Source organism: Macadamia integrifolia, chromosome 12 (genome assembly GCF_013358625.1).
Source record: "Macadamia integrifolia cultivar HAES 741 chromosome 12, SCU_Mint_v3, whole genome shotgun sequence".
Taxonomy (NCBI): domain Eukaryota; kingdom Viridiplantae; phylum Streptophyta; class Magnoliopsida; order Proteales; family Proteaceae; genus Macadamia; species Macadamia integrifolia.
In genome coordinates, this window is record NC_056568.1 from 1,739,369 (window position 1) to 1,754,984 (window position 15,616).

A 15,616-nucleotide genomic window follows, 5' to 3' on the forward strand; every position below is an offset into this window, starting at 1 on the left:
AAAAAAAAAAAAAAAGACCAGAGTCATTAAGTCGTTGATCAGAATGAAATCCTAAGCAAGTGATAGCAATGTAAACGCTCCAATTCTCTTAAACAATCCGTGTCTGGAAATTGACACTTCTGAAACTATACCATAATAGACAATGAATCTGAATGATACCACCTAGTTAGAGTCTACAGATACCAAATTTCATTTTCCTTTAGTACCCAAACGTTCATTTAATGGAAAATCAAAACACACTACTCTCCCACCCAAAGTTTGCAATTTGTAATTCCTAATAGCATCCCAGTTCGTGTAATCATTCTATGATACGAATAAGAAGCAGTTAATATGAGATATAAGCGTACAACAGAAAAGACTGTCTGATACCACTTCCTGTGGGTATTAGAGGAGACGAAATTGCCGTCTGGTTTGATTTCCAATTCTTCGTTTTTTTTGTCCTCATTCTGAGCTGCCCTTTGCATGAACTGTGGAATAAAGCGAATTGACGGAAATATCACAACAGAGTACTTAGGCAGTTCAGTGAGACTATAAAAGAAAGAAGATTATGACATTCATGGGATCGAGCAAGTTTGAGTATTACTCTCTCCACTTGGGGCTCAGAGATAGGAATCAACGAGGACAATGATGGTTATAAAGAAGGGATTAGTATTGACCTTCTCTTCAGCTACCTTACCTTCAAATTTTTCAAGGTGCTGGAGAGCTCACGCTTGGCCATTCTGGCTCCTGGACTTCTTCTTCTTCTTCTTCTTCTGAGAGAGAGACAACGAACCCTCTACGAATGGTCCCTGTCCTGAGTCTCCCGACTCCTGAGCTGTGCCTGGAGTTCGAAGGGAACGAGGGTTTCCATACCATTTGGACTTGGAAGCTGTATTCAAATTGGTAGCAACCTTTGTTTAATGACGAAGGTACCCTCGAAATTTCTGAAAATTACAGAAGATTGACACTTGTGGCAACTTATTTATGTGAGTTACATTTCATTTCAATTCGGTTCAATTCAAACCAACTATTTTAATCTAAAATCAAAACCGAATGAAATCAATTTCCAAATCCAATGTTTGCCAACGACCTGTTTACCTTTGGGTAGGCTTCAGTCTCGAAGGTGACTAAAATCCGTGATGCCCTCTGGGTTTATGCATCTTTTTCTAGGAAATAAGTGAACTTTTCGAAATCTTCCATCCATTTTAGCAGGAATGTTCTTGAAGATAGTACATTACATTTGCGAGTAATGGGTACGGGAGAAAGACGCAGTTGAATCTCTTTGCCTCTCATTCTCAGAAGAAATCAGTTGGTGCTAAGTTTGTCTTGAATTCTTGACCTGTTTTAAAACAATATCCACTATGACATATTTTCGTGGTGATCCAAATGAGATTTTTGTTCTGAAGTCTATGATGGAAGCAGATGAATTCGATCCAATCCAAATGATACGATTCAACCTGATGGATCGACCTACGACTTGAAAGAGTATAAAATGTACTATCGTCTTGTTGAGCAAGTGGTTATAATTTGGGGTTTCTTGAACTAGGGTTTTCTAGCGAGTTTTCTTGCCACCCTACATAGTAAAATTTTTTTTTCTTCACCTAAGGACGTGGCACACCACATCGGCGTATTAATCTCATTAAATCTTTGTGTGTTGTGCATATCTGTCTTTATTTATTTTCGTATTTGTTGGAATTTGCTATAACAGCTGAAAACTGAACGGGTTCGTAGATTAGAGGAGCTAAAGAACTCAAGTCAGGCCCAAAATTTATAGGGAGTAGTTACTAAATACTGATACATTAGGTTTAACTATAACTATTGCATGAAACAGGGTTGAATTGTGCTATAAGATTCATGTGGCCGACCCCATTTAACTGCAAGAAAAAAAAAAAAAAAGCTTTGTTTAGTTAGGCTGTATATTAGTAAACAGAAAAGGGTAAGAGATTAATCTTAACTCTGCAGAAGCAACTAAATATGCTTTGTACTGTTGTATCATGTATATGATCACCTTCGGTCAAAAATTACATCTTGTTCAAATGAGAATGGTCAGATTTGTTTGATCCTGAACTGCATACTTTTGTGATTGTTATCCTTTCTCTTATCTAAGGGTGAAAATTGTAGATATATAAAATATCTTCTCTAAACTTGCTTAATCACTAGTAGCTGGTATTATTAGCAGGAGGTCAACAGTAGAGCTCTGAAACTGAGGATCAGATCGACTTCAGAAACGAGTAGAAATTTGAGAGAAGAGGGCCTTGAAATCTTTTGCTGGTGTACCAGCTCCCTCTGGCTTAGTGGCCAAATCAAATGCCTTAAACTTGGCCTCCTCATACTGCAACGCCTGTCCAATACAGAGAAAATAAACAAAACATCACTATTAGCTTTGGACGACTGATTAATGGTTCACTTGGGTAAACAATAAATGGCATCACCACATCAATCGATACATTTTTCCCTTTATATGCTTTAAATACAAAGGATGTGAATTTGACCCATAGAGGTGTAAAACATAAAACATTTACCTGAATGCAGACTTCTGCAACATCAGCCCTAGGAATCATTTTTGTCTCGGTCTGAAGAAGCTCGTCATCCTTCCCCACAAGCAACTCCCGGATGCCCCCTTCTTTATCTTGTAAGCCCCCAGGCCTGTTTCAGCCATAAGCATTGCATGTCAACTGCCAATAAATTGCAAGTTTACGTAGTAACTGACGATGCTATGTGACAGTTTTAATACACAAAGAATGGTATCATGACACACAGATAAAGGCTGCAAGACAGGTCGACTTGAGTCCTGGTTCTAGCTTATACTAATTTAGTAATTTTTCTCCAATTCCTGGAAATTGGACATTATTAAGCCCATTTGTTAAATGTTCTCAGGAATTGGTATTGTATTATACCTGGGATATACATTATTTTTTGTGAATAAGATAAAATTTAAAAGCTAAAAGACCTTATTCAATTAGCTGTACTGGAATAACCCATGCTCCATAATCACAGTCACTGATTAAAAAAAACTTAAACAGAAGGGCTAAAGGATTTAATTCTCCCAATTCTACATTTCATAATTGTATATGCCATTTGCCAGGACAGTAGACTTCTTAGTTCTAATCATTGAGTAACTCTACAGTCAGTTTCAGATAAGACTAAAATCTTAACCGTAAACTAATAGAAAGATAATTTCAACATCTATATGGAAACAAATAGAGCTTTTCTATCTCCTGGAGTCCTGAATCAGCAAAGCACTTGAAATGGAAATAATATATTTTTGCACTCGAGAAGACCAATCATAAGGTTGACTATAAATGTTCCCTCAGTCAAAGATGGTGGACCAATATATGTTCAAGTATTTCCCACACTTGCAGAATTAATCTCCAGTGAGAGATCTCAACACATAGAGAACCATAGGAAAACCTAATCAACAATGCCATGTTGAATCCATGATACCCGGTTAACCGATGCTCATGTAAATAGAAGTAGATTAAGATGGACAATACCTGATTATTGCATATGGTACCCCAGACTCAGCCAAATACTCTTCAGCCTTTCTCTTCCAAATCTGTAATATAAATTTATGTAACGAAATATGACAGATTAACCAGAGAAGAAGGGGCAGATGCAAGGAAAATGATGAAGTGGAGAACAACAAAGTGCAAAGACATATTAAATTCAAGATTAAATTCCACCATTGTTTCATTTCTCAAACAAATTGTGTCACTTATGAATTTCAGATCTGGTGATTAAGGCTTCGGATAAAGTCTCGTTGCCGTTTTGTTGGTTGCAATTTGTTATTTGTTATCTTAGTGATTGAATTTAGCCTTGAAGATGAGGAATGGAGGTTGAATCTACAATCTACAACAATGGATGACAGTCAGAATGAAAAGCAAAATCCAAATACAGAAAGTTCTGGAAATGGTCGCAGTGGCAATCCTGTGATGATGATTATTACAGTTACTTAATGGGGAAAATTATCTTCAGTGGGCTCAGTCTGCTAAGATGTTTATTGTGAATAGAAGGTTGTTGTACTATTCAATGGAAAGGTGAAGGAGCCGAAAGAAAGGTATTCTTCCTATGATGAGTGGGATAGTCTTAATCTTACAGTGATGGGATGGTTACTTCATTCCATGGAATCTTCTCTCAGTCGTTCATGAGGACAACCAAGGACATTTCGGAGTCAGTTCAGAAAATTTATTCCCAAAATCATGACGATGCTCAGAATGAACACGTGATTATGATCTAGAGAGTTTTCTATTGAATATTATTACAGCCGTCTCACACAAAAGTGGGAGGAGTTGGATCAATACCAACCTCTCACCACTAATCTGGAGGAACTCCAAAACAGAATTTCTGTATGGACTTCCCTCTACATTCGAGTTGTAAGGTGTTCGAGTACTTGGTAAGGAAAACCTTCCAACACCTGAGAATGTATCCAAACATGCTGGAGAAGACAAGTTAGCCTTAGCTGTTGGTTATAAGGGTATAAAATTAGGCACTTTTCAGAACAAAGTTCAGAATTGTCGCCTCACTGAAAAGAAAGAACTGCTTGAAATGCAGCCACTGTGGAAGACCGACACACACTCAAGACCATTGCTGGATTCTTTACCCACATTTGAAACTAGCCAAATTTAAGGAGCAAATCTTGCTTCTACTGAGGGGGGAGCCTGTTTCAAGTGATGGTGGTGTTTCTGTTGACCCCCATGATTATGCTACCCAGGAGTTATCTAATCAGTTGTCCTCTTTGAAAGCCTCTCTGAAGAAACTGAATACTAGCATCATCCCAAGTATTACAGCCCATGCATTGCCTAATCATTCCTAGGCATAGTTTTTAAGGCGCTGGTAAGGAAGGTAGTGCTCCGCCTTACGTGAAGTGGCACCTTATGGGTTTTTTTTTTTTTTTTTAAAACACATCTTAAAATTACTTGATGAAGATTCCAAATATAGATTTTTTATTGGTGGGTGTATAGTTTTGTTAACACTTGAGATGTATGGGATCAGCTTTACTCCACCAAAAATAACCAAAACAAATAAACAAAAACACGATTCACAAAGAGGGTTTGGATTTTGTCAAGGGTTTTAAGAAAGGGCTTTGAGAAGGAATCAAGGAACAAGGAAGAACCACTGATCCAAGCGACCATTTTGCTCCAGCAGCGGTGAGCTTCATTCTTCTTTGACAGGAGTAGAAATATAGCGGATGACCTTAGGGCTTAGGCACTCATTTTGGGATTATAGAGGTAAGTATAATAAATACTTGTATTTTTTATGTCTTATTTTTTTTATATTTATAATTTTGTTTCATAATTATGTATTTATATTATATGTTAATATGATTGATGATTGATGATTGATGATTGATAATTGATGAAGATGAACTTAGTTTATTCACTTTATTGATTTGTTTTCTTGATGAATATCTTACATTGGTATGAATATGAACCTTTAATATTTATTTAACATATGAGTAATAGGATTCAACTAGAATTTGAGCCAAATATATTGGTTTTATAAAAAAAATTACACATGAACGCTTTAGTCGATAAGGCGACGCTTTATGCCCGCTTATCACTAAGGCGCTCCGAAAGACCTTCAAACGCCTCCATCGCCTTACCGCCTTAAAAACTATGTTCCTAGGTTTATAAAATTTCTTTGATAAGGTATTCATTTACTTCAACAAGATAAAAAAACCAATTAGGTGGTCAAAGATTTCAAGCTTCACACACCATATCCAATACTACAAACAAGATTAGAAAGATAAGGTGACATAAGGGGGGAAATATTTTTAGGATGCATCTCCACAACCAAGAGGTCAGAAAGTAATGTAAAAGTAGAAGGAACTCTACATCCTGCAAACCAGAGGAACTTCTTACCAGTATTTTCCCATTTCCCAAGCTGTTCAAGGGATGATTAGGATTAGTTCCGCCCATAGACCCAACCAAAACAATCTGCTTCACTCCCACAGATTTAGCTGGACAAAGGCATCAAATGATAGAAAAGACATATATCAGCACAAGGAAAGGTTTGAAATTTCAGAGTTTAATGGTTTTCTAAAGAATTCCAATGAGTAGCTTCTAGCCCTAGTAGTGATCCCATGTATGGAAGGAAATTTTTAAGTATGTTCTCGTCTAGACAAAAAAATTTCCAAATCCTTCACATAGCAGTGATTCATGTCGCAAAAATTATGCTAGGACCTCCAAGAAAGTGACAAGGTTCATGTAACCAACACCAAATGGTTATGAAAGTGCTTGCGGCAAGCAGCAACGATGATGATGCATAGTTCAACTCAACTAAGCTTTAGCTTCATTACTTGGGTTTGGCTACATAAATCATGTTCCAAAATTCCACTCTGTTTAAGCCCATACAGGATTCAGTACTTGCCTACTTGGTTTGGCTACATAAATCCTGTTCCAAAATTCCAGTCTGTTTAAGCCCATACAGGATGATGGTGCATGAATAAACAAAATAACACCATAGAATTAGAGCAACAGCCATACCTGCATCAATTTGATTCTTCTGCCCAATCCAGTCAACCTAGTGTACCAATATAGCGACAATTGATGAAGAAAAACATGAATAGTATTTAAAAATAAAAATCAGGGATCATAGTTCCAACTACCTGTTCAGGGTATGCTCCATCTTCATAATAGAATTCAGGCCTTCCACCTTTGCTTGGATCAAATCCAGGTTTCATCTTTGGCACAGAACTCGAAAGAATGATGAGAGCATCAATACCTTGAAAAGCAGGAATGATACTATCTGCATCCCTTATGTCCCCGATAAAAACATCATCTGCTCCTCCAATTTTCTCCTTGCTCTCTTCTGATCTAACAAGACCTTTTGCAACATATTTATCTGCCATTTCCTTCAATTTCTTGTAAACAATTTGACCTAAAAAGAGCCCAGTGAAATTATATTCAAATGGAAAAAGAACAAATTAAATAAAAATTGGCTGCACATTTCTTGCATAAATAAGAAAAGAACTAGGGAAACGATGCATCCTCTCTTTCCAAATCCCATTAAGAGTATACAAAATTACAAATGTATAATCACAATCAGCAGGTTCTGATATGACCTTAGTTCTAGAAAGAAAAAAATATAAAAAAGTAAAGGGGTAAAAACCATTGGAACCATTGATTTAGTAATGAAGGGGGTTTCCACCAATTGGCTTCTTAAAGTTAAACTGTGACGCGTCATATCATCAAGAAAGGAAAAGGAGAGGGGTGGGCTTTGTGTTACGAAATCACCATGGACAGCCCATTATAGCAGTGTCAAAACCAACCTCTTTTTGTGATGTAAAGGTAGGGGAGGCTTTGGCGATCAAGGACGGTCTCTTGGAAGCTCTTTCTGAGGGAGGAGATCGTCTTCTTGTGGAGAGTGATAACTGAGAGGTGATATCTTACTTGCAATACACATCTAAAGAATCAGCCATATCAATACGTGGGGTTATTGAGGATATCCGGCACATCTCTACTTACTTTGAGTTTTGTAAGTTCCAGTATATTCCAAGGGCTGCTAATGTGTTAGCAGATACCCTTACAAGGAGGGCCCAATCTATTACGGATAGGATTGTTTGGCCAAATTCCAATCCTTGCCTATCTGTTCCAGTTGCAGATGGTAGGAGTGTAATCCGTACTGATGCATAGATCTTCTTTCTACCAAAAAAAAAAGACATGGTTGTAGTACAAAATAATACTAAAACCATCATTTCACAATCTATCAAATATATATATATATATATATATATTACAAGGCCGATTCTGTAGCCAGCCAATTCTTATAAAAAATTAAAAAATTAAAAAAAAAAAAACCTTTTTGATCAATTTTACCTTACTCAATTTGTCTGAAACATTTCGGAATTCCTCCAATTTTCTTCTTCTTTTTCGGGTTAAACTTGATCCAGTTTAACAGTAACATTTAGGGATTCCTCAAATTCATGCACGTTGAATGTTTCTCATGGTTTGAATAATTAACAAGAACAAGAATTCATTATTTGTATCGTATCCACAAACGAGTTAGTAATACATACCCTCCTAAATTCAGGATACGCCTTCTTTGGAACTTGATTATGCTAAACAGAAATGGATCTATCCGGACACTGGTTCAGGTTTTCCAAATGAGGGAAGCCCAGTAACAATCATCAGTCTTCGATTTTTGGCTGAAGCTTCCCTAATCAACGTTTTGTTGGTCCAATGAAATCAGACCTTTTTTTTTTTTTTTTTTTTTTTTGTAACTGAAAATTGCAGAGAAAAAATTAACAAAATAACCCCTTTTCTTTTTCCTTGGAACAAGAGCATAACTATATAATTCTCAAATGAAAGCCTACCCGTAAAGTTGTTTTTTAATTTCTTTGTCCCCATATTTTAATGGGCTATAAAGATAAGAAAAGGTAAACTACAATTGTGCTGGTGGTGGTAGGTACCACTTACCAGTTCTACCGCCAGCTCCAGTAACGAGGACAGTGCTTCGAGGAATCGAATCCGCCATAGCTGCAGCAACCACCACTACTAGCTTTCTGAACCGTCTCTTCCCTTTCTGGAAGAACAGATGACAAAGAAGAAGAATAAGAGGTTATGCAAATGTGTTATGGGAGTGGAACAGTCTGGAAGCCTTGGTTTGCCTGATAAGTAAGGAAGAAAGAGATGGCAAGGAAAGATTGAAGGTGAAGAGGGAATGAAAGGGACACGTGTCGACATCTGCATTCACGAGAATACTTAGGAGATAAGTTACTATCCAGAAGTCAAAGTAATGAGCTTCGAACCTCCTCCGAATCATTATTTGTCTCCTTCTCAGAGTGGGTTTTTGCTTTCCAATTTCCAGAGTCCATTTCAGCTATATATAATCTGTTATATAGCTATACATAATCTGTTATATCTTCTTTTCTTGGTCTTCCTGGGAGGGACTTTATTTCAGTCACATAACATAAGAATGTAAAAAGTTTTTGTTAATGGTTATAGAGTTCTATCAATGGTTTTAGGTAAAGCCGTTAGGGTGTCAATCTATACGGTATAATATATTAAGAGTAGATCGATATATCTTACTCCAATTAATAAGGAAACTGGGTCTTCTTCTCCAACTCCTTTTGATATGCAAGCTCCGTCATGAATCATGATGCTTCATGTCACTGAAGAACCCAAATTCCAAATTAATAAGAAATTCCTAATTCGGGAATACAGATCTGCTAAGAACGAAGAAAAAAGAAAACATTTTGAAGAACACTATCCTTCTAATTCTGAGCAGCATGAGCTTCACGAAAAATGGGTTTCTTACATGGAAACTCATGAAATAAATCTTCCATTCTTTCAGTGGTTTAAAATTTATCTTCTTAATAAATTCCCTAACCCTCATCAGGTTAGTGAGACCAAGAAGGTAACAACCACTTATGTTTCTAAAGAAGGAACAGAAATTGAATATGTTTATCCTCCATTTCAAGCCTTAAAAATAGGCGGTAATAAGATGGTTGTTCCTCTTAAAACTTCTAGCCATACCTCTTCTCCTCTGACTGAATTTCATCTTAGTCAAGTTGTTGAACAAAATAACTTTACTAATCTATGTCTTCATTCTATTGGAAACCAAATTTATTGTATTGAAATGATAATAGACTCATTGAAAACTTCTACTCCGTCTACTTCTCATACTAAAATTGAGCATATTTGGCCAACTTTTGCTTCTCAACCTAGAAGCAAGCCAAAAGAATCTGCTTCTCAACCAAGAAGCAACCAGTCTATCTTATTTAAACCTCCTCCAACCTTGGATATCCCAAAGAAGAAAATTGAGAAAACTGAGTCTAACATTCTTGATGAGATTGGTACCCAACTCCAAAAGATTCAGGTATCAAAAGGAAAATTAGAAGACAGTCAGGCCCTGACTCTTTCTCTTGCTGAACCTTCTGATTCTAAAATTGAACTGGTAGAGAAAGAATTCTAGTCTATGCTACCTCAACAGGCAGCAGTTCTTGAGTCCCTTCCTCAACTTAATCAAGTTATGATGAAAGCTCGAAAAGTTATGCCTACCGCTCCAACAAATTACTATTACCCTCGACCTTCTCCTGTCGACCTTCAATTTGAAGTAGAAGGAGAACCTGTAAATTTCTCAATCGATGGTAATACTATTTTTGAGTGGAATATTGATGGTTTATCTGAATATTAAATCATCAATCTTTTGAAACAGATGCTTATGTATGCTACTGCGGCAAAATTAAATCATTCATCTGATACTGACATTGCTAAAACGATAGCAGCTGGATTTTTTGGCCAACTCCGTGGTTGGTGGGATTTCTATTTGTGTGAAAAAGTTAGACAACAAATTATAAATGTTGTGATCCGTATTCCGTAACAACTTACTAAACAACTAGATGATGGTAATTTTGCCTAGCGAACTGTTTATGTAGACCAAGAAGATGCGGTTAATACTTTGGTCTATACTATAACTCTTCATTTTGTTGAACCAGTTGAAATTCTAGTTGATCGAACAAGAGAACAACTTATGAATCTTCATTGTCCTACACTATCTCATTATAGATGGTATAGAGACGTCTTTTTTGCTAAAGTCTTTTCTAGAGAGGACTGCAACAATTCTATATGAAAGGAAAAGTTTATCTCTGGTTTACTTCATTTATTTGCTCAAAAGGTAAGGTATAGACTTAAAGCAAAACATAATGGTACTATTCCCTTCGAGCAATACACTTATGGAGAATTAGCTGCGAAAATATGTAATGAATGTCTTTAACTCTGCACAGACCTAAAACTCAAAAAACAACTGTCTAAAGAGAGACAAGCTAGATTTAGAGAACTTGGATATTTCTGTGAATAATTTGGGTTTGAAAAGATTCGTCTTCCAGGCTCTAAGAAAACCCATAGAAAACTCTAAGTTTTTCAAGCCTAAATACCAGGCCAAACACTATAAAACTAAACCTAAGCGCTTCTTCAAGAAACGCTTTTCAAAATCTCGTCCTCAAAACACTTTTCCTACTAAATCTCCTATTTGCTATAAATGTGAAAAAGTAGGACATTATAAGAATAACTGTCGTACTAAAGCTAGAATCAATGCTTTAGAAATTGATGACTCTCAAAAGCAAAATCTTAAAAAGATCTTGCTATACAGCTCCTCTGACCCTGAGCCAGACTCTGAGTCTAACTCAGATCAAGAAATTGCTCAACTTGAGTTCACTAGTGATTATTCTGAGTCTAAATCTCATACTCCCCTTTGTACTTGTGATTCTTACCAGGCTCTGCTAAAGGAAAATGGTTTGATGGTTCTCTCATCTGAAGAATCATTTCTTTTAAAAACCATTGACTAAGTCACTGATCCTACCACTAAGACTCAACTCTTACATGAATGTATCACCTTAATAAAGGATAATACTAGGCCTAGCCCAGTTCCTCATAAGTCTGCGGTTCAAGATTACAACTTTAAGACTATAATCAATCGGGTTAAAGCCACTTCACTTACCCGAGAACTTACTATTCAGGAACTTCGTAAGGACCTCAATGAAGTTAAAACTGAAGTTCGAGATCTTAAACAAAGAATTTAGACTCTTGAACTTTATAATGCACAACAGGTTATTGAGTAAGAGTCTGACGAAGAAACTTCCTTCAAGGATCTACTAGCAACTCAAAATATAGTAGCTAGTACCTCTACGACTCCGACTACAGTTTCTTCTGATGACACTCAAATCTTAATAATCCAACAAGTTCAAACTCATTGATGGCATGTGATGATTGACATCGTTGTTAATCATGAGTTTAGCCTCAAAACTATCGCCTTAATTGATTCAGGTGCAGATATCAATTGTATAATAAAGGACTTGTACCTTCTAAATACTTTGAAAAGACCGCTCAAAAATTGATTACTGCTGATGGATATAGAATGCAGGTCGGATATAAACTCCCCTCTGCTTCTATCTATACTAATGGACACTGTCTAAAAACTCCTTTTATAATGGTAAAAGGACTCTCTCAATTTGTACTTCTTGGTACTCCATTTTTATCCCAGCTGTATCCATTACAAATTGACATAGTCGGCTTTCACTCAGTGATTCAAAATCACCCTATCACCTTTTATTTCATCGAACCTCCCAAGGTTCATGCGGTGAATGAAATCCGGGCTCAAGTTAAGTCCAAAGAAAAGTTCATATGCTCTTTATCATCTGAAATCCAACAAACGAGCATACAAAAAAAAATTGATGACCCTACCTTTCAAGTTCGAGTTAAAAACTTCCAAGCTCAACTTGAAAAGGAAGTCTGTTTAGAAGTTCCAATGGCTTTCTGGTTCAGAAATACTCATATTATCACTCTTCCATATAAGGATACCCTTTCTAAAAACTAGATTCCCACTAAAGCTCGGGCAGCTCAAATGCCTGATCAATTAAGGGCAACTTGTCAGAAGGAAATTTATGAACTTCTTGCTAAAGGTCTTATTAGACCAAGTAAATCTCCCCGGAGTTGCACTGCATTCTATATAAATAATAATGCTGAAATTGAAAGAGGTGCACCCAGACTTGTCATAAACTACAAACCTTTAAATAAGGTTCTTAAATGGATTCGGTATCCTATCACTAATAAGAGGGATCTTCTCAACCGATTATACTCCTCCAACGTATTTTCTAAGTTTGATATGAAGTCTGAATACTGAAAAATTCAGATAGCAGAGAACGATAGGTATAAGACAGCTTTCGTTGTCCCATTCGGTTAATACGAATGGAATGTTATGCCTTTTGGTCTAAAAAATGCCCCATCTGAATTTCATAACATTATAAATCAGATTTTTAATCAATATTCACAGTTTATAATTGTGTATATTGATGATGTCCTTATATATTCTCAGGACATTTCTCAACACTGGAAACACTTAAATCTTTTCTTTTATGTTATTCTTCAAACAGGACTTGTTGTTTCTGCAAAGAAAATAAGTTTATTTCAAACTAAAGTTCGGTTCTTAGAACATTACATCTCTTTTGGATCAATCATTCCCATAGAACAAGTTATTCAGTTTGCAGATAAATTTCTTGATGAAATAATAGACAAGACTCAACTTCAAAGGTTTTTTGGTAGCCTAAATTATATTGCTGAGTTCTATAAAAACTTAGCAAAGGACACCAAACCTTTGTTTAATAGGCTTAAACAACAGTCTGAACCATGGAAAGATATACATACTAATTCTGTTCACAAAATCAAGCTTAAGGCTAAAACACTCCCGTGCTAAAGCTTAACACGACCAGATTGTTTCAAAATTGTTGAGACCAATGTATCCAAATTTGGGTATGATGGTATCTTGAAGCAAAAATGTCATAATCTTCCAAACAAATTTTTAGTACGTTTCACTTCTGGTACTTGGAATCCCACTTAACAAAATTATTCAACAATAAAAAATGAGATTCTTTCACTTGTTCTGTGTATAACCAAATTTGAGAGCAAACTTCTTAATCAACATTTTTTTGTACGAGTCGACTGTAAAGCAGCTAAAGATGTCAAAAATCTTACCTCAAAACAAATCTTTGCTCGATGGCAGTCACTCCTCTCTGTTTTTTATTTTAGTATTGAATTCATTAAAGGTAATACTAACACTCTACCTGATTTTTTAACTCGAGAATTTTTGTAGGGCTCCTAAACAGAAGGTTGTTATCCCTGTCTCTCCAAATAAAGATGTTACCTCACCATCCTTATGGCAACTTTAAGAACATCCTTCTCCTATCTCATCCCAATCTCCATCACCTGCCTCAACCTTAAAGGCTGTCAATAACTCTTCTTTCATAGTAAAAAACTTTATCCCAGTCATTCCCATCGAATCCATTCATTTTTGCCATACTCCTTCCGAAATTGTCACTATTTACCTCCGTGATCACCTTCATCCATCCACTGGCGATAAAACTCGTTTTTTCTAGGAAAGAATCATTGAAGAAACTCAAAGTGCTCAAATTCAGTACCATTATAGATTTGCACATGTTCGGGCTTATTCTAAGCTCATTATATTAAACATCATTCGTGATCGCGAATGGGGATCTTCACCCTCATTCAAACGTGAATTTCATGATGTCACCGGCCTTAAACTTAGGTCTTATGATTATGTCGATTATGTTAAAGCTTGGGATATGATCTTCTTATATCATAATGATCATGAGACCCATTCTTGGTTCGTGAAGTTTCGACTTCAACACACCTTATTAGGTGTGCCAAACTGGTTTCTCCTATGGTTCTTCACTTGGGGACCACCTCCTACTGGATTCCTTTCAACAGCTCTTCTGCATTCCGTTACCAAGTTTAAAGACATTAATTAACTGCTGGACTCTCGGGCTCTCTTCTTTTAATTTTTTATCTTATACGAAGTACCCTGGATCCTTCAGTGGAAGTATCAAATAACTATAGATGAGTTCGAAGAATGGAACTATGTTCCTTATTTGGAACTGATGAGCACATTTATGTGTGAAATCTAGGGTAGTAAGTTTGACATTTTACATATTTAGAATGGAGCTACCTTGGGTTCCTAAACGATGCATTGGCAGGTTTTATATTTTCAAGGCCTTAAGGACTATCGGGCGTTATATCTTCAATTTTACACGTAAAGAGGTTCTATTTCTTTCCATGGTTGTGAAGAGGACGAAATTCTGAGCAAGATGGACGTGTTCAATTAAAAGTACACATTCGTTTGGTCATCCGTACAAATGATTATTCTTTTTCGGGTCAGAAAAAGAATAATGGATCAGAATTTTAAGGCTTCTAAAAAAAAAAAACCCCCGGTTTGCAAAGGTCTCACTGCACCATGACCCAGTGCCTTGATATCAAGCTCTCACTACACCATGACCCAGTGTCGTGATACTCAGTAAAGCATTTGTTTTTGGTAACAACAACTACCTAGTGTAGTTGGTGAGCTATGGTGTACAAAATTCCCTTGCTCACCAAGAGGTCTCAAGTTCGAATCTCATGGTTGTTTTTTTTAGAGAATATTGTTGAAGATTTCCTGCTTTTCACTCACTAAGGGCATGGAGGGGATTTCCACATCAAATTAGAAGCAAGGAAAATCATGGAAGCAAGAAGAGAAGAAGATAACTTTCAACCGAAGCTTGTCAGTTTCTGACACAAACTCCACACTTTATTAGGTGTACCTTCTTTCACAAAAGAACACGTTATCTTAAGGCTATTCAGTTCTCCACATCATCACCAAAGATTGTCCAAATCACACAAAGGAAGAAAAAAAAATCGTCCCTAGGAGAGAGAAAAAAAAGAAGAAAAATAAATTAGAAAAAAAAAAGGAAAGAAAATAAGCAAAAAATTATAGGAAATTTCTAAAAATTTATTTCTCTCTTCTCTCTCCTCCACCTTAGCACTTTTGGACTCAAAAGATCTCACAATCAATTGTGGGTTTCTCTCTTTTAGGAAAGAGAAAATTGTTACCCTACCTCTCCATTCCCTATAAATACAACTCATGTAAGAGGAGGAGACACAATTCATTATTCTTCTAGTTTTTTTTTAGTTGCTCTCTCTTTCTCTTGCTCTCTCTTTAGTTTTAGTTCTTCTCTATTTTTGCTTTAATCACTTTTGTAATAGTTTTTTTTATGTCAATTAATGCAAGCACTCTTTTATTTTTATTCAGTTCTTTTTATGTTTATGATTTATGCAATTGAGTTGTAATTTTTTAAGTTATAGTCCTAGGC

General features: G+C 36.2%; 3 protein-coding genes across 9 annotated transcripts in view; all 3 read right to left on the minus strand.

Moving 5' to 3' along the window:
- The window catches only part of LOC122057621, a 5,475-nt gene extending 4,548 nt beyond the window's left edge, over positions 1-927 (minus strand). The window contains exons 1-2 of one of the 6 annotated variants that reach the window (XR_006133579.1): positions 677-925; positions 348-467 (exon numbers count right to left, since the gene is read on the minus strand). Coding sequence is in view for 5 of the 6 variants with exons in the window: in XM_042619788.1 (XP_042475722.1) it covers positions 348-467; positions 677-718 (162 nt within the window). In the remaining variant the exon portion in view is untranslated. Of the gene's footprint in view, positions 1-347; positions 468-676 lie in introns of all 6 variants that reach the window. The other 5 variants (XM_042619788.1, XM_042619787.1, XM_042619786.1 and 2 more) reach the window with 5 other exon arrangements.
- The window catches only part of LOC122057619 (F-box protein At5g39450-like), a 93,174-nt gene that overhangs the window by 58,317 nt on the left and 19,241 nt on the right, over positions 1-15,616 (minus strand). The window lies entirely within an intron of this gene.
- LOC122057620 (uncharacterized protein At5g02240-like) lies at positions 1,943-8,602 on the minus strand. 2 transcript variants are annotated; one of them, XM_042619784.1, is made up of 7 exons: positions 8,397-8,602; positions 6,587-6,858; positions 6,465-6,501; positions 5,841-5,938; positions 3,474-3,535; positions 2,502-2,625; positions 1,943-2,320 (listed from the first exon to the last, which is right to left on the minus strand). In XM_042619784.1, exons 1-7 carry the CDS (start codon positions 8,452-8,454, stop codon positions 2,201-2,203), a joined length of 771 nt encoding a protein of 256 aa, XP_042475718.1. In that variant the 5' UTR covers positions 8,455-8,602; the 3' UTR covers positions 1,943-2,200. The 2 variants fall into 2 exon arrangements, with proteins under 2 accessions (XP_042475718.1, XP_042475719.1); XM_042619785.1 differs by lacking the exon at positions 8,397-8,602 and adding an exon at positions 7,250-7,568.

What these genes read in the sequence shown, in the direction of transcription:
- LOC122057620 (XM_042619784.1), bottom strand. Translation starts at nt 8,454, where the DNA reads ATGGCGGATTCGATTCCTCGAAGCACTGTCCTCGTTACTGGAGCTGGC. An exon ending in ATGGAGCATACCCTGAACAG is followed by an intron (nt 6,502 to 6,586) that starts GTAGTTGGAACT and finishes TTGGTACACTAG; the next exon opens with GTTGACTGGATTGGGCAGAA. An exon ending in GAAGAATCAAATTGATGCAG is followed by an intron (nt 5,939 to 6,464) that starts GTATGGCTGTTG and finishes GCCTTTGTCCAG; the next exon opens with CTAAATCTGTGGGAGTGAAG.